The 22,086-nt window shown below is 35.9% G+C and overlaps 2 protein-coding genes across 2 annotated transcripts in view; both read left to right on the top strand.

The window, feature by feature from the left end:
• Window positions 1-4,365, top strand: part of TRUB1 (TruB pseudouridine synthase family member 1) — a 425,822-nt gene extending 421,457 nt beyond the window's left edge. Inside the window, exon 9 of the transcript XR_010622764.1 lies at window positions 4,353-4,365. The gene's annotated coding sequence lies outside the window, so the exon portion shown is untranslated. The remainder of the gene's footprint in view (window positions 1-4,352) is intronic.
• The window catches only part of ATRNL1 (attractin like 1), a 412,107-nt gene that overhangs the window by 340,961 nt on the left and 49,060 nt on the right, over window positions 1-22,086 (top strand). The window contains exon 28 of the mRNA XM_065746006.1: window positions 21,638-21,752. Within this exon, the coding sequence (XP_065602078.1) occupies window positions 21,638-21,752 (115 nt within the window). The remainder of the gene's footprint in view (window positions 1-21,637; window positions 21,753-22,086) is intronic.

The following is a 22,086-nucleotide window of genomic DNA, read 5'->3' as shown; positions in this document are numbered from 1 at the left end:
TGAAATAAAGCAACTAAGACAATGTCTGTTGGGACTGGCACGGACTGCCCAGAGCTGTAGGTGCTCCATCCTTAGAGGTGATCAAGGTCAGGCTGGATGGGACTCTGAGCAGATGATCTGGTGCCTGTTTTAGAGGTTGCCAGCCTCTAAAACATGGGGCAGGGAACTAGGTGATCTTTGAGGTTCCTTCCAACTTAAGTCATTCTTTTATTCCATCATTCTAATAGTTAAAGAAATTGGATGCAGACCATCGTATGACTTCTGTGTTTTGCTGAGTGGTCTTTCATTCCTCCTTTTTTCTTTCCTTTCTTGCTCTAAGTTCAGCTCTTGTTGGTTCAGTCCCATGCGTGTTTCTGCCCTTGAGGTTGGCAGCCTGGGCCCTGCTCTTTCAGGATCAGCTTGCCAAAGTGCAGGCTTTGTTGCTGCAGAAATTGGCAGATGGAGGTGCTAATAGCTAGAGATAAGGCTGGAGACAGGGTTCTGCTTACTTCAGGAAAAAAAAAAAAGAAGTCTAGCTGAAGCCGAAGCTGGCATCCCCTTTTGAACAGGAAAAGTGTTTGTGTCATCCAAGCAGCTTCTGTCCCTTCAGGGGTAAACTTGGGGAGTTTGCCTTGCATCTGCGTTATATTCTTTTGCCAGTAATTTTGTGCCTCTTTGTTACCGTGAGGAGTGTGAGGAATTTTCTACTTCCTCTGCAAGCACCTTTCCTTTTCCCATTTTGAGATGTAAGCTTCAGCCTCTGAAGATACTTTGTGACAGAGATAGCATGATGCTTCTAATTTGTACGAACATAGTGAACACCTGACAAATACTTTGTTTCCAGCACAAAAAGCACGTATGAGAGCAAACAAACTAAATATTTACCATCTAACCAGAAGAGAATGTCAGTCCATCTCTAATAAGCAATTTTCATTAATCTTTCATAAAACTCATGGTACTGGGGCAATTCTCTTCCTTCCTATTGCTTTTCATTGCAAGGCTCCCATCCATCAAGCGAAAAGGAAGTAGGTATTCAATTTTCACATAGGATAAATACTGATTTGCTTTCAAGTATTCTCAGCAACATAGATGTGCAGATATAATTCACTGAGATATCCTTTTTCAGCTTGCATTTATAGCATTTATTCCAGCTTTTAAACTTGCAGAAAGTTTTCAATGTATTTCAATGCCATTCAGAGTTTAGGAGATATTTGACATATATGTTGAACCATTTATTGCCTTCAATTCAAGAAACACTTTAATGATAACCTGTTCATTTTTGGAAATGAACCATGAACAGACTTGTTATAATGGGAGTTTATGTGCATTTTTCCTAGCGTGCTACCTACACACTTGACATTCAATACCAACTGCAACTATAAATTATCGTGTAAGATCTACAGACTCCAGGAACATTTAAAAATTTCCTACATTAGAATATTTTAAGCCTCACTATTAAATATTATCATCTCGCTGTAATACATTATCTACTAAACAGGTTGTGTGCCTTCATGTTTTATAAACAGTGGGGAAATAATCCACATTTGGGAACAGAGGACAATTATACAGCAAGCAGCTTCTACATGACGGTAGCATAATTATTTGACACCTATTTTATTTTTCTACTTACTGTATGTTGTAGCTTATTGCAGTTTATGCAGGAGTCCTTCAAAAGAAATGGCCAAGAACTGTTTTAGTGCTTTTTCTGTGTCATTTTTGTTTATTAATTTATTTGGAGATTGAGGCAACTCCTTGAAAGAAGGATATTTCTGCATAAGTTTCGTAGAGCAGCTGTCGAAGTTGAAACTTTGCATCAGAAGGCACTGGGCTTTGTTTAACTCTGTATTTTTAGTATCCAGAGTTACTGAACCAGACTTTGCTTAATTAATAACTATAGGATGTGAGGCAGTTCCAGTGCTGCTTTTTCTATTAACTTGCAATTTCCTTTAGGAAATGAGTAAACTGGGGAAGGGGGGAGGCATGGCTTCTGAGAATAAATAGGGTACCACTGTACACTGCCAAATTCATTTGAATAAGTTACTCAATTTATAAACCACATTTGTTAAGTTCAATTCCATAACTCTCACAACATGTTTTATAGGAAGAGAAAACACAGAAGAATTTTTAAGCAAAACTTGGTGTGATATTAGGGAAATCAAGAGATACTCTTGTAAAGTTTATTAAAATAGAATTCCAATTCTATATTCCACTTGGTCATTTATTACAATCAAGTTCATTTTTATATCATATTTACATGAGACATTTCAAATGTAATTCACTTTTTTTCAGAGTAATCTGCCTTGCTTCCATTGGATTTGTTTTGTATTGATGAAATCAGTGTGAAGAACACTGACTGGTAGGAAGTTCTTAAGTGTTGGTCTGGACTTTGAAAAGTTATTTTTTGTTTGCAATTGAAAAAATCTGCCATGCAAGTCTAAATTATTCAAGTCTGTGGCTATTTCAGTTTTACTTTTTAATTACTGAAATCCTGACTTTAATTATTAAGAAAGAACTTGGTAACATTGCAATTTTTTTTTCCTGAAGAACTGCTAGTCTTTGTCATATGCATTTAAATCTAGACTGCAAAACCTTGGCTTTCTTAAAATGTATACACATTTCATTTTTAATTTCATATGCATGATTAATGTCTATAAATGGCTTGGAGATGCAATGATGTCTGTTAACTCAATTGAAGCTTAAATGACTGAACTTTTCCAAATATATTCCGTAAGGACAAAGAAAAAAAGGACAAAAAAAGTTAAATTGATGATATTTAATGAGTCATTTATTTCACTTTTGCTGGCATAAGACAGTATAGTTATATTCTGAATCTCTATTTTAAATCCTTGAGTTTCAGGAGACTGTAATTTACGTGTGCATGTAATTAAGTTGTAGAAACATATGATCATAGAATCGTTTGTGTTGGAAGGGACTTTTAAAGGTCATCTGGTCCAAATTTCCTAAAAAGGATAGGGTCAGCTACAGTTCAATTCGGCCTGACCTTGAATATCTCCAGGAATGGGTGGAGTCTTTAATATCAAAGGTTTATCATTTATGTGGGTACTAGTTTATAATCTCTTTTTTTTTAATTTGGTGTGTATAAGCACACCTGAAATTATTTGTTGTATTTAAAAAAAAAAAATTAAAAGTCACCTTTTAGTCTCCTGAGTTAATTAGAAATTTCTGCTGTTTTCATAATCTCTCTAGTTGTGTGATGGCAAGTATAGTACTCTATACTCATCTGATTTCTTGTAATTTATCACCCTGTCAGTGGAGTTGTTGAACCTATTACTTTGTATTTAAATATTTGCCATGGGTGACTGAAACAAATGATGTTATAATAGTTAGCATGCATTTGTAAGCGGTATGAAAGTACTAGCTTAAATTCATACTGATCATTGCTATTGAATAAATAGCAACATCTCATCCTGTTGGTCTTCATCAGGGATGCAGTATAATGAAGTTGTCAAGCAAGACAAAAATTTTGCTTAATATCAAGCACAAACTTGTCTGGGGTCGGTGGTTGTTGTGTGTTTGGATTTTTAGTTATTTTTGTTCTTTTTTTTTCTGTTCTAAATATAGTCAAGATTAGTAAAACTGATCCCCCTCAGCTATTTTTGAGCCATGTTTACACGATTACACGTTAGCTAATCATCTACAGATTCAGTATACACCTATAAGCGTGTACAGCTGAAAGAGAAGCCAGTAATTGACTGCATCCTGTTTTGACGTGAAGATTTAATAAATCTCATCACTATCTAAATCTGACCCACATGTCAGATGTCCCTTCTAAGAGACACCAGATTTCAGCAGAAGATAAGTAGTAACTAAACTCTTAGCTCTAAATGAGGACCACTTCTCTGTATTGAAGGAACCTGAATTATTCCGAATGGATAATAATCTCCAGGATAAAGCAGCAGAGAAGCATGGGCAAGGACATTTTTTAGCTTACGCATCAAAATTCTGATGAGGTCTGAAACATTAGGAAGCCACTGTAGATCTCATCCTTCTTACAGTAGTCTCTGTTCTCCTAGGTAAATTCCTCAATTAGCATGCTGTAAACTAGTATCATTCAGGTGCACTGTCCCACTTGGAAATAATTAAATATTCATTAACAGTTAATGCCTGACTGTCACCAGGTGTTATGGCAGACACAGGCTAGTTCAATTTATTACTTCTAAAGAAGCAAAGGGAGACCATTATCCATATTTCTGCCTTTCGTGGAGCTATTTGTGTAATCAATTTGGGCTTGCATCTATTTTATTTCTCAATCCATTCTCAAATCATTTTTATTAGGAATTCCTAATTTACTAGTCATGTGAAAATTAACTGAAAGATAATGTGTGAATTCTATTTATTTATTGCTACTATAGGTACCAACATGAAATAATGTAAAGGTAGGAATTCTACGTGCAGCAAGATTGCAACAAAAGCAAAAACCTTTCAGAATTTTCATACCTTCAAGCCTTTCTTAGCCCAGAGCAGTGTAATAGGCATGTCTTAAACCTGGAAAGCACTTCCACATGGTCTTATTCATCTTGGTGAAATATTCAGTATTGGAGCCCTGAGATGTCTAAAGTTTATAGTACAGAAAATATGTTGGCCCAGTTTAAATGTACATCATATGTTATTGACTACAAGTTTTATTTCTGTTTTAAACAAATTTATTATCATCCATTTGTTTTGGTTTTTATCGTAGGGCTATTTATTCTACTGAACCAACTTTAGACAGGTATTTCTCTTCCTCTTCATTTCTGTGGAAAAATAGCCAGGGCTGGAGAGGCTTTTGAAATGCCATTTATTTATTTAGAATTTATTCAGAACTGAGCATGTCTTTTTCATAAGACAACAAAATTTCTTTCTGAATTTCTGAGGAAAATAATTCTGGAATCATACTAAATAAATGAAGACAAGTCAATTTTTTCTTGTAGGCTGTCTTGCTGGAAAAATATCAGGTAATTGAGTGGTCTTCCATTCAATGTGGCAGATACAGCTCAATCATTTGTTTCAATTTGGAAAGCTGGAATTAGGCCATAATTAGCTGTACCAGTTCACTCTGGTTTTTTGGTCTCTGACTTAACCACTTTTGCCAAATACAAATTGTGTGCCTGTAGCTTTTAAAATGAGCTAACTGCCAACTCTTTGATTTTTATTATTGATTATGAATAATTTTAAATATATATCCTAAAGATTTACAAAGTATGTCCAGTGGAGAAACTTAAAAATCTATAGATAGATAGATTAGGAACTCTATGAATCAACACTTAATTTTTTTTATTTGTTATTTAATATACTGAAAACTGTTCTTTATTGAAATAATCTTTGATTTATTCCTGAAATTTGCAAAGCAAATACTTAACACTGAATATATAGTTATATTCCTATACATCAATCAAATTGCATTAAAATGAGAAAATATTATCATTTAAGACAGTAAAATATAGCTTTTTAATATTTGGGATATTTTTAGAATAAAAATTTTAAGTACAATTTAAATAGAATAAAAATTTTTAGAATTTTGTTTAGAAAAAATGCAGATCAACTGTAAATACGTGTATATATAATACATATTATATTGTATTACATATATGGGATGTCCTTGGCGCCTGCAATCTGTGCCTTGATGAGGGGCAGGTACTGTGTGTAGGGGAGACACTTTAGATTAATACTTAAAAAAGAATATTTTAAAAAGCACTGCAAGCTTCTGTCCCTAATAATTACATGTAACTCACAGAACTGTAGAATAGTTTGGTCTGAAACAGATCTTTAAAGACCATCCAGTTCCATCCTCTTTGCCATACACAGAGATACCTCCCAGTAGGCTGCCCAGGCAAGATCTCAAGCATTTCAGGGATGGGACATACACAGGTTTCTGGGTTGGGGCGTGTAGCTATGGAACCTTGGTGCTATCAAAATATAACTAGAAATAATGCTATAAAAATGCTATAAAAAATCTTCTTATTTATTAAGTACAAATCAGGAAGTACAATCAGTCCCTGCTAGATTAAATTATAAACTCAGAAAATTTTACAGTCTGTTTTTGCAGTTGATTTTGTGGAAGTTAAGACACTGGCTTTAAATCTGAAGTATGCAAAAACTGGTATGAGGGGAAAATTTTCACATATCTTTTCTAAATAACTTATTTTTCTAACATGCATAATGAATTTAGTGTGTAATTGATGATGTCAGCATTATGCCTTCTTCAGTTTGACTTGCATAAGCTCTGACATTCAAAAAATAATGTGGCCTTCCTAAAGTGGTATTCATTGAATGTTTTCATCTCTTATGTCTGTGAGCAAGAGTTTGGGAGGACTGCATTACTCATAAATACGAGCAGTGTGTGATTTCTATAGATCACGCAAAACAATCATCAATAAAAAGCTCTGTGGATCACATTGCCATACATTATGCATATATCACTTGTTTCACAGAAAGGAAATAAGAAACAGTAATTGAGAATTCTGGTATTAAGTTGTGGTTAAGTTCTTGTATTCTTAGATTATAAAACCAAATTCTTCCATTTGTACCAAAGAAATCTGAAGTCCAGAGGAAGGTGCTTTGTTTCTCAGAGAAAATCTGTGAATTTTGCAGTTTAGATTATCTAAACCTTTATTTTCTAGTCCCTAGGATCATGAGATAGCACACTGAAAAATTTGTGCTGATGCTAATGAAATACCAAGCATTTATGTCACAGCTTTTAGGTGAATTCTGGGGCTTCAGAACTGAAAACTCTCTTGGCATTTGGAGTTGCATATTGGAGAAGTTAGGCTAGGTATCCAATGATCATTTTAAAGTATGGCAAGAGTAAGGAAATGTGCAATAGGCTATATGTGGTGTAACATGTGGTATAGTGGCATCATTTATAAGTTTATAAACTATGTGTTGTTACATTTGAAGAATTTGGAAAATTGAGAGGAGAAAATCTCATGTTATACAATCTGTTGCAATCAATATGAGAGAAATGTGCTATAACAAAACTGGATTTTGAGGAAGATCACTGACTCACAGGAAATTAGAGCTGCAGAATAAGGGGGGTGAAAATCCTCAGGGTAGATCTGATTTGTTGTTCTGTTTTCCTCTTTTGTGTCTTATCTTTTCTTATTTTTTTTATAGCCTTAGTGATTAAAAGTTAATTTTATTTTCTTTTCAACTCCTAATGATCCTTCTTAACTGCTAATGACTATGTAGTAGGGTTCTAATTACATACAAGTGTTGTCCAGAAAACTGTTCAAACAATTAGAGAATAAATAAAGTTCTTGAACTAGGAGTCACAAGGATCTCTTGATAATATATTTGTGGAAAGTGCAAAACAGTATCACTGAAATAATGTACCTGAATAAAAATATGAACATCTGCCTCTAAATTCACATCTGCCAAACTATGTGAAGTTCCGTTCAATATTTTGCAGGTTAACCTGAAGTTACTCTTATTAGTGGGCAAGATGCAACAGTAACATAAACTCCAGTTTATTTAACAGTAACAGGTAGGACACAACATACACAGTCTGTCCTGTTTTCTGCTCGTGTGACGTGCTATTTAAAAGCAGTCCATTTGATGTTCCTATTTTTGTGCCAGTGATCCAATATTCATATTCATAACACAGAAGTGTTATGGATTAACAGGAATGGAGGGAATATCTGTAATTTTCGTAGCCATACTGAAGCATTTAACAAAACAGGAAACTCTTGATCTGCTCCTTTGCAGTAAAAATGAGTAATTCATACTGACATGCATCAGTAAGTTATCTGCTTGAAAAAATAGTTTCCTTTTGTGCTATGAATTGATCTTAAGTGTGTACAACAACTTAATCTCTGTATCTTTCTCATGGGTATGAGTAGCCCTCAAGAAAAGACTTAGAGATTGTGCACCCAGTCTATGGGAGAGTATATGCACTGTTACGGCATGCTAGAAATGGGATGTATGGGTAAATATCCACTGCCTTAAATATATCTTGTTGTGCATGTTATAATAAAGAAGGATTCCCAGGGTGCATTGGCATGGTTTCTAGGAGGTGGTGGGAGATGAGATTTATTAGAGAAGTTACGTTACTGTGCTTGGAGCTGTTCAAAAACTCCTGTGGTCACTTCATGTTATAGAAGGAGGCATAGAATATAAATAGGTAAAGAGCAACTTTGAAAACAATCTAAAAGGAAAGTAGCCAACAAACATATTGTTTAGAAACTGTAGAAAATATAAAATAATTTGCTCATGGGTAATCATAGATGACCTGGTAGGTCACAATCTTTGCAAATGCTGAGGATGTGCCTTTCTTTTTGGGGAAGAAAAAGTTTATCTTTGAGCAATTAGTTTCATAAATAAAGGCTCATACCTTCATCATAGAAAAGTATGATCTTCATTACGCTCACTTATTAAAGTTATGGAATACATGGCTTAGTATTGGTAAAGAACCAGACTCTGTTTCTGATGGGTTTTTTCATAATAACCATGGCACTGACTTAGAGAGAATTCAATGATCTACAGTCTGGATTGTAAGTCACTTGCCTTTATCCAATTACTCTCTGAATATTGAGAGATGTCAAATATTTACAGCGGGGCTGAGTGGTAGCAGAAGGACCTTACCAGCTCACTTGCAGTGAGTGGCTGAACCATGTTACTGAACAACAGTTTGTTTACAGATGGTTAATTAGGGACCTAACTGAATCTTTTAAAAGGACAGATGAAAATTGATTAACATCGCTATCATCTACGAGAGCAGTCATTAATAAGAAACTCTTACCAAAAAAAAAAGGAGATATCCAATTAACATCTTCAGCTTGCTCAGCAGTTCACTGAAAATTAGGAAACTTTCTGAAGACCAAAGGAAAATGGAGGAAAATCACAAATAACAGAAAGGCATTTAATATAGACGTAAGAAAAATGTTTAAAATATAGAGAGAAAATATAAAAGATAAAACCCAGTAATATGAAGATTAAATGGATGAAATGTTAATCCCCAAATTAAATTAGTCATTAAGTGTATGTTCAGATACTTACCATTGCTGAAGGTTACGTGAAGGTAATTCTTTTTCTTGAATGAAGAAACCTATTCATTTACATTTCAAGTTACATTACTTATGGTAAATTCATAGAAGTTTGAGTAAGGACAAAATCAATTGGAATGTGAAGGGCAAAGATTACTCGAGCAAAGACTGCTAGCTGATAAACAGACCAAAAAAGATAGTGTTTGGAATTGCAAATTTCAACAGTAGGTGATTTTGCAGAAACAAGGACTTTACAACAGTCAGAACTGGAAGTCATCCAGAAATGTCACAACAGCAGAATCAGGGACAAAGGAACTAGAGAGAGTGGAGACTATTCTGGCAACATATGACCGAAGAGTTCTAAAAGATTTCTATGAAATCCTTGAATCCTATGAAATCTGGCTCCAGAACCTTTTAGTGCAATTTATTTCAACAGATGTTTGGGCATTTGAGACAGTGGGTTGTCTGGAACAAGAGGATTTCATTTTTAAGGTCTTTAAAATTTTGATTGTATTTGCATTTTTGCTTCAGCATAGGATTTCTTAGATTTCTGATAGAGGCATTTGAAATAATGACGTACTTCTCTGTGTAATTATGTCCACATGTATGTATAAGTACAGTTTTTTTTGCTTTACATTGTGTGTCCACTCCATACGGAACACTGAGAAAAAAGATAATGGAATGGGAAACAGTCAAAACACCCTTAAGAAAAGCTGAATTTTTATCATAGAATCTTAGAATCACAAGGTTGGGAATGAGCTATAAGATCATCTAGTCCAACTGTCTTCTCAATACCACTGCTACCACAGGCTACTAAACCATATCTCACAGCTCCTCATCCAGACGCCTCTTGAACACTTCCATGAGCGGTGACTCCATGACATGAACATCCATTCATCTTCACGTACACACGAAGATGAATGGATTTCGTTTGTTCTAGGCATATTCTCAAGGTTATTTTATGTTGGTGTAGCTCTAAATGGCAAGTTCCTCATTTAAATTGGGGAAGAGTCAGACAGGTGTGTTGGTAGCTGTTATAGTCCTTTGAGTGCCCTTTTCCAGAAGAGCTGACTTTCTTAGGCCTTGGTAAGCTCACAGAGCTAAAATTCTTTAGCATCTTGTCCTCAGAGAAATCACAAACATACAAAATCAGCTAAGTTGTTTTCACTATAGCATGTAGGCAACTGAACTTCAACCTCTCTGTAACCCCAGTGCGTACCAACAGCCCTTTCCTTAAGGGTGTTGGTCAGGACATTTGCCATCCAGTATCTGCATTCCTTGCATTCAGTCTCGTGTGATCAGTTCTAACTAGTAGCCCTGCTTTAATACAACGTGCCTGCTGTGATCTTGCTTTGTCATCTGTTTCCAAAACTTTGTTATGCTTTCCTTAAACTTAAAACGATCTATGGGCTATTTTTTTTTTATTTTAATCTTCATTATATAGACAAAACTAAAAATTTTTAACTGGCTTCATATTTCCTCACTGCAGCAATATTGTGTGTTGAAATAGATTACCAATGGCTTGTGTTTTTCCATGCTTGTGTATATTTTTATGGACATCTAGTCATTCTCTGATTGTATAACTGCATTTTAGAACAGTCTTGTTTTGCAGTAATGAAAAGCAGGAATCCTCGATGTTACCTGAGTCATGGCTGTGCTTTAAATTAAATTGTAAGCCTTGGATAGAATTGGTATTAGGAAAAAATGGTAATTGCCTTACATGTCAGAGAGCCAAAATGATTCTGAAAGGCTCCAGCAAAATTATTCTATTTGTACAGAAAAAACAGTGTAGAAAATTAGAGGAGACCATGCACACAGCAGCAGGTTCAGAATCAGAACTACTTTGGAGTTATCAGAATTTGCTACCATCCATCTTGATAATCACTGTAGTTTTACCTCTTCTGAGGGAAAAGAAAAGGACATTGGAGGAGCATCGCCAAATATCCTCTTGATGTACGTACTCTGTAGAACATCTCTTCTAATTCACTTAGGTAGCATTAAATGCAGTTTTCCACGTGGTATAACAGAAAGCCAGGTTTGACCTGCTAAACTTCAGTAGAAGTGTGCCCTGTTATCTGCCTGTAGGTATTTTAGCTGTAGCAAGAGTGATGTGGTTTCTTTGCAGATTAATTTAATGGGGTATTTCTAAGTCTCCTGGCAGAGACAGCTGCAACTGCTCTTTGTCACTGAGATGCAGTCAGGGATCCTGTGCTGCTGGGCTCCACCTGGCTGCACTGGAGCCAGGGCTCAGTGCTTAACTTTTCTAGAATGATTCACAAGTAATGCAACAGGTCTGAACCGTTGGTTTGGTATGGCTAGCAGCTGAAAGCTGCTTTGTGAGTGATGCACATGCTTTGCAAAGTCTTTTAAGGAGCAAAGAATAGTTTAATTGCTTAAGAGTCTGGGGCTGGCATTTAGAAACCACTGCTGGTTTTGCGCTGCTGATCTAACCACAGGAATTAGCAGTGGGTTCCTGTTTTTCACTGCTGCTGAGCAGGGAAGTTCTGATTTGTGTGGCTGCCCACAGGAGGGGGGAAATGAAACAGCCTGGAGCTTAGCATTGAATGAATACAGCATGTGTCATTTTATGGGTGACTGGTATTGTGATACAGCATCTTTTAAGACCTATAGAAATCCTGTCTTGTAGTTGCTATTGAAAATAAATAACCAGAAAGAAAACACGTGTGGTGGATAACTTAGTGTTGGGATGCAGTACTAGCTAATAAAGAAGTGTTTGTTTGGAATGTTTTACAAAGCTTAGTTTCTATAGTAACAATCACTGTGAACACTTTCAACTTCAGAAATAGCATCTGCTTGATGACCTCAAATCTCTGCCACTGTTTAAGTAAATAAGGTCCCGCTGCTTCTGCTCATTATATTAGCCAATGACATCTGATATGGGGCACTTATTTCTGTGGAAAGAACGCTGTAGGACTGGAAAGGTGTTGTGAAGGGGTGGGGAAAAGGAGGGAAGAGGAATTAGAAATAATGATGAAATCCTCATTAGCCTAATAGTAGTCACTGAGAAGATGTTAGAACTCACATAGCAAAACGTAAACACTTCATTCTTTTGAAAGAAGAGGTCAAGCATTCCTCTGTTTTACTCTTTATAGTGGGCTAAACCCTAAGTACAAAACTATAGGAAAATAAATTACTATGTTAGAAATAAAAAATAGTAGATGGAGTATATATCTTCATGGAATTCAAGGATTTGAAGGAAATTTCAATGAAAAGATAAAAAAAAGGGAGACTTTTCAAGGAAATTCTCAAATGAAGTATGGTCAGTTTGCTCTGATGAAGTTATGTGTTGGGGAAAAAAGATGTTTCAAGTATTACTGCTGGGAACTGTGGGGTTTTACAATGTAAACTATAAGGCTCAAACGTTTTCTGAAAAGAAAATAAGGTTTTCTGTACTTTCATGTGATAGGAGTAGGAGATACAAAATAAAATGTGAATAATGGTTTTTGTTGGTGGTGACTGTATACAAATAAAAATATAAAATAAAGAGAAGTTCCCTGCTGTACCATAGAAAACACAAGTAGAACAGAACTGCACTATGGGAACATAATCTAGCGACTTATTTTCAGTTCACAGTGCACAAGGGACTCGGCATGCTCAGAATGTGGTGATTTCTGAAAGAAAGGAAAAAAAAGTGACACTTTCCACGTAAGTCAGGAAAATAATTCAAGATCCCAGAAACCCAAGTTCAGCAAATCCTCAAATCCTTTAAGCTTCACTGGTTTGCTAAAAATTTATACGTATCTTGTAGTATCCTAAAGGAAGACTATTTTTCCTATTTCTTATTTAAAAAAAAAAAATTAAGTATTCCATGTTATCGAGTTAAAACAACACAAGTAATGTGCATAAACAGTTTCATTCATGCGAGTAATCCTATTTGTTTTAACACAACGGCTTCACAAAGTGCTAATTATCATGTGCCTAATTATTTGTCAGATTTGATCCTTTGAGGCAGAGTTTCCTTTCTTGTGTTTTTTCTGAGAAGTTTCTAATATGGTTTCTGATCACTGTAAGTGTTAACAATCTTGATGGGGAGCAATCTTGGAAAGTAACCTTAGGTGATAATACTTAAATTTGTTTGCAGGATTTTTCAACAAAACTGTTAAAATAATAATGTAGTGTCAGATTGTAGTTGATATAAATCAGCGTAGTTCTGATATTATGTCTGTGTTGTACTGATTTAAGCAGGTGAGGATTATAGATATTTAAAATTGGAATTAATTAAGAGCAAAACTTTGTTTCCTCTTGTTCCCATCATCTCTTTTCCTTGGGGTAGAGAAGTCTGATTGTTTCTTCTTCCTGCTGCTGGAGCAGCCACGATCTGATCACCAGTATCCTACCACACATGGTCACTAGCATGAAAACTTCTACGTACTTAGAAATCTTAAATGGTGGGTAATTTGTTTCAGAATGTTTTTGGCTACGGTGTCTGCATTTTATAGCTGCCCTTGGAGCATAGCAAGGACAATTGAAAGAAAAGCTATGTCATGCTTTCAGACATTCTGTTTGCGCCTATTTGTGTTTGGGAGGCTGTGATCTGTGGAAGTTGTCATGATAGAAAATCATTTGTTATTCTGGTGCCATTAGCATTTTTTTCTTGCTTTACGAATATTGCCAAGTTTGCACTTTAATCCTCTCTGCTGACAGCTAGTTTTCACAATGTCTTGATTTAGTTCTTTTTTATTATTATGATGATTCCAAGGATAAATGTTATACTTTATAATTCGCTAGGCAACCTACATGTGTCCAGAAGGTTACAAAAGAGCCTTAGAAGACACTGCTGAAGAAAAGCTCACTAGAAGTGTATTTTGGATGACATATGGTGTACTGTATTTTCTCTGCAAGAAATGCAAAATATAGTTTAATTATACTTGCCTTTCTAACCCCTGAAGTCTGGCGTACTAGACTTGTCCTAAATAACAATTAAACCATATATTTAATTATTCTGTGGTGCTCCACTGCTTCAAGAATGAGATCCCTATGATCATGGAAGACACCATCAGGCAGTACTTCCCAATACTCTCTTATGATCATTGCAGAAAGGACAGATTAAATTTTTATGGGCAACGTTTTGCTCAGAGTGGGACATGTTTTTCCACCTCATGAGCACTTTAGAAATGTTGACCTTAGTTTGCTTCTGCTTCCAAATAAAGTAGTTGGTGTTTTGCTAAGCATTTCCTTGATGCCCACCGCAGCAGACTCTCTTGTCATCCTGAGCATTAGGCCCTCATACTTTCTTTCCCACCCTGAAAGGATGGGGTGGCTCTGGAGGGACCATGTTCACGTTTTGCAGGTGAATAGTGGTAACCACTCTATTACAGAGCAGTGACAATCTGGTTTTAATTTATCAGCTCAAATTTTAGTGATGGGCTGTCAGTGATTTGTCTCCAGTGAAAATGCGAATTTTAATTGACGTGAGCCTTTAAGGTTGAATTGTAAAGGAATAATAAAATTCTACACTTCTTGTTTTTGATCCTTGGAGACCCAACAAATATACCCATCTGGAAAACAAATACCCATTAGCATCACTTCACTGCACAGCACCACTTTGATTTACTGAATTTGAAATGGCAGCAGGAAGAGTTTACAGGAAAGTATCTGAGGACACTCAATGCTTCGTATATGCTACAGACATAGGGTCTCAGTTCCTTTTCCCAACAGGATCTAGCAAACTGCTGCCAAGATAATTTTTTTTTTTCTGGATGTTAGCACTGCCAAGCTTTAATCAGACTCAGACAGCTTAATAGGAGAATATTCTGGAGGCTCTTGGGGATTCCTCTGGCAGTAATCCAGTACAACTGCTTCACACACCATTCACTGGAAGTTCTGCCCAATATTTCTGCAGATTAACCTGAAGTTACTCTTATTAGTGGGCAAGATGTAACAGTAACATAAACTCCAGTTTATTTAACGGTAGGCAGATAGGACATGGCATACACAGACAGACAGAAAAATGCGATGTGTCTTATTGCCATTTGATATTTTGATTTAAGCTCAATATCTTGTGTTCTATCCAGCCAGTCATGAAACTTGAGAAAACTGCAGGATAGTTCACACTGGTCTCCAAATTCAGCAGAATTACCACAGGAAACCTGCTTTGGAGTTTGTTCTGGGAACCCTATTGAAAACAAATGCATCTGCAGGTGTTCCTCATAGCTTCAACTTTAATCAAAATGTCAATTCATAATTCTCTTCCTAATGAAATGTTATCTGACACAACATTAGTTTTTGAAATTGTCTTCTATTGGGTGAACAGAGACAGAGTAACTGTTACAAATAAATGCACACCTGTTTTCCAAATACAGTTCATGTAATAGAAATACAGCTTTTCTGAGCATAAAAAAATTCAAATTGATACGTAAATTCAACATCTGTACATAACCTTTGATAGGTGGCAGCCACATTCAAATCAGAAAAGACTGCGAAAATGAATGTGACCCATTGTTATCTATTGGTACAGTTGTGACAGGGAAGTAAAACAATGAACTGAGGGATAACAATGTGTTTTGATCACTGGTACCATAATCACAGCTTGGTAAATCACAGTGTTCTTTTTAATTCCCACGATTTTTCTTATGGAATTGAATGTACCAATAAATCTGAGATTTCCATGGCATTTTCGAAATAAGGAAAGTAACTGAGATTTACATTCTGCTAAAGGAGTGGTGCAAAATAACTTTTATTAAATTAAAAAAAAAAATGTTGGCTTGATTTCGTTCAAGTTCCATTATACTGTCCATCTGCTCATTGTCCTGAGCTCCATTAGCTTCCATAGAAGTATTCAGAGGAAACTGGTCCGTTTGGAAGGTTGAGTGGAGCTGGTAGACCCCTCCCAGGAAGTCAGCGCTGGGTGGGTGACTCCATTGCAGATGCAAGGCAGCTCCCTCAAGTCTCTTTCAGTACATGTAGAAGAATTTTAAGATAGTCTTTAGATGCTCTGCAGCTTTTACTACTGTGGGTAAAGTGGATATGTACCTCACCTAGACTACTGAGACCTCATTAGCTGAAGTTATAAATCACTAGGAGATCCTCAGGCAAAAGAAGCTGTAGTGTAGAAGTGCAGAGCCTTGATGACTCTCAGGCTCTAGGACTTTTGTGCAGGTCAAGCTGAGGTAAGGCTTTCCACTCACTAATTGTGAGAGGAACTCTATGGCATGGATTAAGTGAAAATCTTTAGTGAATGAAATAATTTCAGTAAAACCCCAGGGTCATATGAAGAACCAGAGCTTCCTATGCCAGTTGATAAAAGAAAAAAATGTTCATAACTCTGGCCTTGCTGTTTTATTTCTTTGCAGTATTTCCTAAAGTGTATTTCTGTGGGCACACAAAGGAAGTCTGGTGAAAGGGCTTCTTTTTCCTGTTGCCGTATCATTAAGCTTCATTAATTGTAGTGACAGTACAAGGGCTAACAATTTAAAACAGTGCAGATTCAGACTGAGTAAAGAATTTCTTCCTTGTACCTAGAGAGTGGTGAGGCCCTGGCACGGTTGTCCAGGGATGCTGTGAGTGTCCTATCCCTGGAGGTGTGCAAGGCCAGGTTGGATGGGGCTTTTGGCAAGCTGGTCTTATGGAAGTTGTCCCTGCTCATGGCAGGAGGGGTGGAATTACCTGGTCTTTGAAGTCCCTTCCAGGGGGCAATTAGGGTTTCTCCAGACAAATGCTCCAAGCAAGTGGCATCAATGAAATTCTATGAGTTTGAGAAGATGGATGTTCTTTTCCTCTTCTGCACTGTTGAATTTTCTGTCTTTAGTCCACTGGAAGTAGTCAGAGCAAGGAGAGTTGCAGGAATGGCAGCATTACCTTCAATAGATGAAAGAGTGATGAAGTTGTGCCTAGAAAAGAGCTATTTGGAAAATGTTAATATTAAAGCTAAGATATAAAGAGTACTAAGGCTCTTGACTTTGCATGTAGATGTCTAAATTTGGCCAACTTAAGTACTGAAGTTCTTCTCTGAAATTGAGACTTCAGAAATCAACTCAGAAAAAATCATGCCAAAAACAGAAAATAATCAGAAAACTCAGGAAAGTAACCCAAAGCCAAGAGAAAAGGAAAATGTGCATTCTTGTATGCATAAATTATACCTTTCATCTTCACCTTACCCCTTCAGAATAAACATTTCTTATTTTCTCCCTGTAAAGTCTTGTGCTCTGAAGTACAGAAAAAAGTTTTTTTACATTCTGAGACTGGTGTTAATCTTGTCATAACAACAGATTTGGTTTCTTATTTGCCAAGCCAACAAGCTTAGCTTTTGTGAAATTCACCTGATTAATTCTGTTTTAATAATATGATTAAAATCAAAGTTTAAATCGGCATCATTCATTACTAAAACAAGAAGAATAAGTCAAGCTTTTTTTTAAGAAAAAGAGACTGTTTTATTTATAGTGAATTCTTGTTAGTAGAACTTAAATCATTTTAGCTAGGAAACATGATTAATGCATAGCTGTTTGTGTTTTAATTCTTGATTTATATATCAGATCTGTATTTGTGCACATTGTCAAACCTTATTCGGTTCTTGTCAAAATACTTATTATTGCTGACAAGTGTAAGATGCTCACATTAATCCTTAATTCCTTGATTCAATTTTCTAATTGCTTTTTTGGCATGAGATTGGAGCCACTTAGTCTTACGTGATCTATTTGTCTTATGGTATAATAATGCACTTTTAAAAATTGGATGTACCTAACTTAGAATGCTAAACAGAAAAAAAAATATATATATATATATATACATATATATATATATATATACATATATAATATTTCTTTATACTGAAAATCTGAAATTCTACAGCACTTCTGTAAGAAAACACTTCTTGGAATACAGGCAGAGGTAAAATTCTTTACACTTGTTATTGTTTAAGAAATATTTTCATTGATGTTCAGATGAGAATCAGTGCTGAGGTGTCAGTGCATTTTGTCCAAAGAGATTCCAAACCTTTATAGTTGACCCATGAACATCTCCTTAGTCATTGTTGTCTTCTGCTCCCCTCACCTCTTTGTACTGCTGCATTGTTTCCACTCCTCCCAACTAAGTACAGCAGAATGCATTTCTCAGGCTTTTCTTGGGTTGAGTGCCTGTAACTGCTCACCTGAGCTATTCCTAAACAAAGTGTAAGGTTTGCTAAGTTTTCAATACTTAAAAATAAAATCGTTATGTTTCTTTCTACTCATAACAAAGCAGGTGTGCTATCTTACAAGAAATGAATATTTTTAATACAAGCATAGCTGTTTTTCTGCCAGTAACAGTGGTACTCTTCTCTGCCTTTTGTACTGAGGAAAAAAATCCATTTGAAACTTACTTCTGGTAGAAACAGATCAAAGGTGAGCCAAGAGTCTTCTCCAAGCTCGTTGCTTCCTCCCATGCTCAGGCAGATAGACATCAGCTAGATTTTTGAAAACAAATCTGAAGAGTGGAGGACATTTTCTTTGACAAAATGTAGGACCTCAGGAAGAATTCTGATACTTGGTTTCTGTAATTAAGCTATTTGAATTTGTTATATATTCTGTTTTATTCCCTGCCATCTCCCCTTTTTTCTGCTTTCTACATCCGAAGACTTAGTTGTCTTTTGTCACTATCAAGAATAATACCTGCTCTTTCACAGTTTTATCCCTTTCTGGTTTTCTTCCCCTTCCCACCCAACATACTTTCCGTCAGTGTGTAAGAAAGGGTGTTGGAGAGAGAAGGGCTGTTTAATAAGAGAAGTGTTTGTTTATTCTACGTTCCAGTGATAAAGTTTTATTAACTCTGTGATTGTCATTTGAGGTTTTTGCAAAAAAGTCACTTCTTGAGCAGAGGGGGTAAAAAAAGATAATTCTAGTAAGTAAATCATGGTAGCTAAGTGCTTTGGGCAAGCAAACGTGCCTTATCTCTTCAAAAAAAAAAAAAAGACAAAAACAAAAACAAAAAACAAAACTAGAAAAAGGCTTGATAAGTGGTACATTTCAGAGACCATGCTATGTCACTGAGAAATAAGTTTGATTCATGGTTATGTATTTATCTTTAAACAACAGGCAGACCTTGGGGTATCTAAATTATCACTTGCTCCATGCTTCTGAGGCTTTTTGCTAGCAAATCTGTATGATGGGAAGTAAGATAATACATCTGCATTTTCAGTCATAGTGTTCTGTAAAGTGATGCTTTCGGTGATGTTTTCTTATGTTGTGTTCCAAAGTACAATTTCAAATGATGATTTCAAGTTGTCTGCATTTTTAGATAGAATAGAATTGGAAGAGACTTTCAAAGATCATCCAGTCCAATTGCCTGAACCCTCCAGGGTGAACCAAAAGCTGGAGCACATTGATGAGGGCACAGTCCAAATGGCCCTTGGACAATGACAGGCATAAATAGAAAGAACCATGTTATTTTACTTGTCTTTGTGACAAATCTGGAGAGATGACTTAAATGTTCCATTACTTGTGCTAGTAATACTAATTATTTTTAATAGCAAATGCTCTCTAAGGATGGAGAGCTATGACAAAGTGAGGTGGGAAGTTAGGGCCACAGTAAACAAAGCTTAAGTGTCAGAGAGCTGCATCCCCATTTGGATGGCTGGGAACAAGGTACTGGAAGGAAGAGCTTGATTTAAGGGCATGTGTTTAGGTCCCAGGGAGATGTGACAGGAGTGATGGCGCTTGGGAAGCCTTATATTCCGTTAACTGAAGAAGTTAACTTGAAGTGCAAGAGAAGAAGTGAATGAAAGTGTGGAATAGTGGAAAAAATTGGTTGAGAGATTTGCATCAGGTCTGGTTGCTGTCAGTCAAAGGAACCTTAGGAATAAAACTTTTCTATTTATTTCCAGTAATCCCCTGAGACTGCTTTTGTGAGTGCAATCAATTCTGCTAGTATTTTAGTATGTTTTTTTTTTAACCTATTTTATACATTAATTTTGGTATATAATCTTATAGTGCTTCTTTAGATAGTTTGCTTGTTGTAGATCAATGGAAATCAACATATACACACCAGCTTACACAGCCTCCAAGTCTATTCTTGTCCTCTATTGCTTTGGCCAACATCAGACCACAAAGTTACAGAAAACTACATTAGATGCTACAGATCCAGACCATTCAGTTTAACCACATTTCTTCATGCTCTTTTTTAAAAAGTGATTGTTGTTGGCTGAAACTTTTGGCATTTTATTTTTTGTGTCATCATCTAGTAAGGTGTTAATAACTGTAGGTTGTCATTCACCGTGTTGGCAATTTTAAATTGGATGACACTACTCACCCAAGTTATCTTAGTGCTGTTGCCTCAAATGAATCTACAAAAATGCCATTCAAATATGACCAAGTATTAAGTATATTTATCTATCACTCTATTTATTGCAGTATTCTCTATTTCCTTATCTCCGCTGAGCAGTAATGAATGTTGGTTACTTGGAGGTAGAAGAATGGAAAATAATTTCATCCAACGAAGGAAGAAAACCCTTTGTTTTCTTTCTGTCTAATACTTCACAGTGTATTTAACTTGGCTAAACTCTCATTCTTCTTAGGATATTTGAATCAGTTGACATTTATATATACTTTGCATTTTGCATGTAAATGGAAAGTTTTATGGCTTTGAATTTTGAATGAAAACATCAAACTGGTATTTTGCTTTGGAACATGACAGACATTCTAAAAACTTACAAATAGAAAGAGAAACAAATGCTTATGCTGATTTTGACCTAATGTCTTCAGAAATATCTTTAGTGGTTGACTAAACATTTAAGCTCTCAAAATTGAAATGCCTATCTCTTAGCAAGCACAAAATATAAAATGGTGTAAATTTGGAAACACAGCAAATTGTCATATTAGAAACTTATGATTCTGTTGCTTTGTAAGCAGCTCTGCTTCCTTCTAGATCCCAGTGTCTTGAAAACTTGAGAGCAATATGGCAGTAACCATTTAGTCAAAAGCTAACTGTAAATTAAAAGATCTGTATAGTTAATAAAAGAAAAATGCTTAGTAACAGCGGATACCTCCTGCCAGGAAAAGTGCTGTTATCCTGGTTTTATTTGAGACAAAGTAAGGTAATAATCGAGCAACCAACTTTTGAAGGGAATTTCTGGGTTTATCTTACTAAGTATCACTGCACCTGTTTTATATTTATTGTAATAAATAAATAAATCAGGAAAGACACACCTCAAGGAAACCATTTGTTTACTAGGACAGATTCAGAGAAGACAGACCTACTGGTCTGGGAAATTCTCTAAACATATTAAACAAGAGAAAAAATGTTTATATATGATTTTGACATTGGGAATGCTGGGCAATAGCTGGCTCTTTAAAGCACAGTTCTTTCAGACAGGTACTTTTCATACTTGCAATATGGGAACTTTTTGTATTCTCAGATACTATTGTGTGTACCAAAAATGTTTTGCCATTTTCTAAGCTTAAGAAGCTGAAATTGCTAGATTTAGTGAGGTATAAAATGAAGAGAACAATTTTGCCGTCTTTATGATCATTTCATTTTTTCAGTTTGATTAGATTTGCAGTGTGGGCTGTTAAAGCCCATTTTTCAGTCAATTAATATGAGTAGGACAATCTGCTTAAAAACAAAGAGCTAATTGGGGAAAAAAAAATACCTTCATACTATTACTGTGAACCTTAAAATAAAGACATGCAAATAAAAATATAGCAGAAATCTCTATCAACTCTTACATGAGTTTCTTCCTTTTCCAGGGTGCTCCCAAACCAATCGCCGTCGAGCCGTGTTCAGGAAACAAAGCTGCCGTCCTCACAGTATTTTTATGTCTGCCAAGAGGATCATCAGGAGTCCCACCCCCGGGTCAGTCAGGTAAGGCTTGTGCTGGTGGGCATTATGTCCATCCTTGTGCAACGCAGTTTGCGTGGACAGTTGCACATGTGCAAAATATTGCACAGCATATGGATGCAGGGAGTTATTCAGTCAAGGTGTTTAGTTCAGCCTCAGTGTTTAATGAGGAATTTTCATCTAGAATTTGATATGGTGTCTCATACAAAAAGCCCAGTGGGCAAACCAGGCTGGTGTGCAATAGCATGCTTCAGCACTTCCTGAAATAGTATGTGTGCACATTGGTTTTTTACAGGACAGAACATTTTCCTTGTGTGACCACTTCTATAACTTCAGTTCATTTGCTGTAAGTGATTCT

Source organism: Cyrtonyx montezumae, unplaced genomic scaffold (genome assembly GCF_038088225.1).
Source record: "Cyrtonyx montezumae isolate F1298 unplaced genomic scaffold, pur_monq_1.0 scaffold_4, whole genome shotgun sequence".
In the NCBI taxonomy this organism is placed as follows: domain Eukaryota; kingdom Metazoa; phylum Chordata; class Aves; order Galliformes; family Odontophoridae; genus Cyrtonyx; species Cyrtonyx montezumae.
This window is presented reverse-complemented; position numbering and strand designations above follow the sequence as displayed.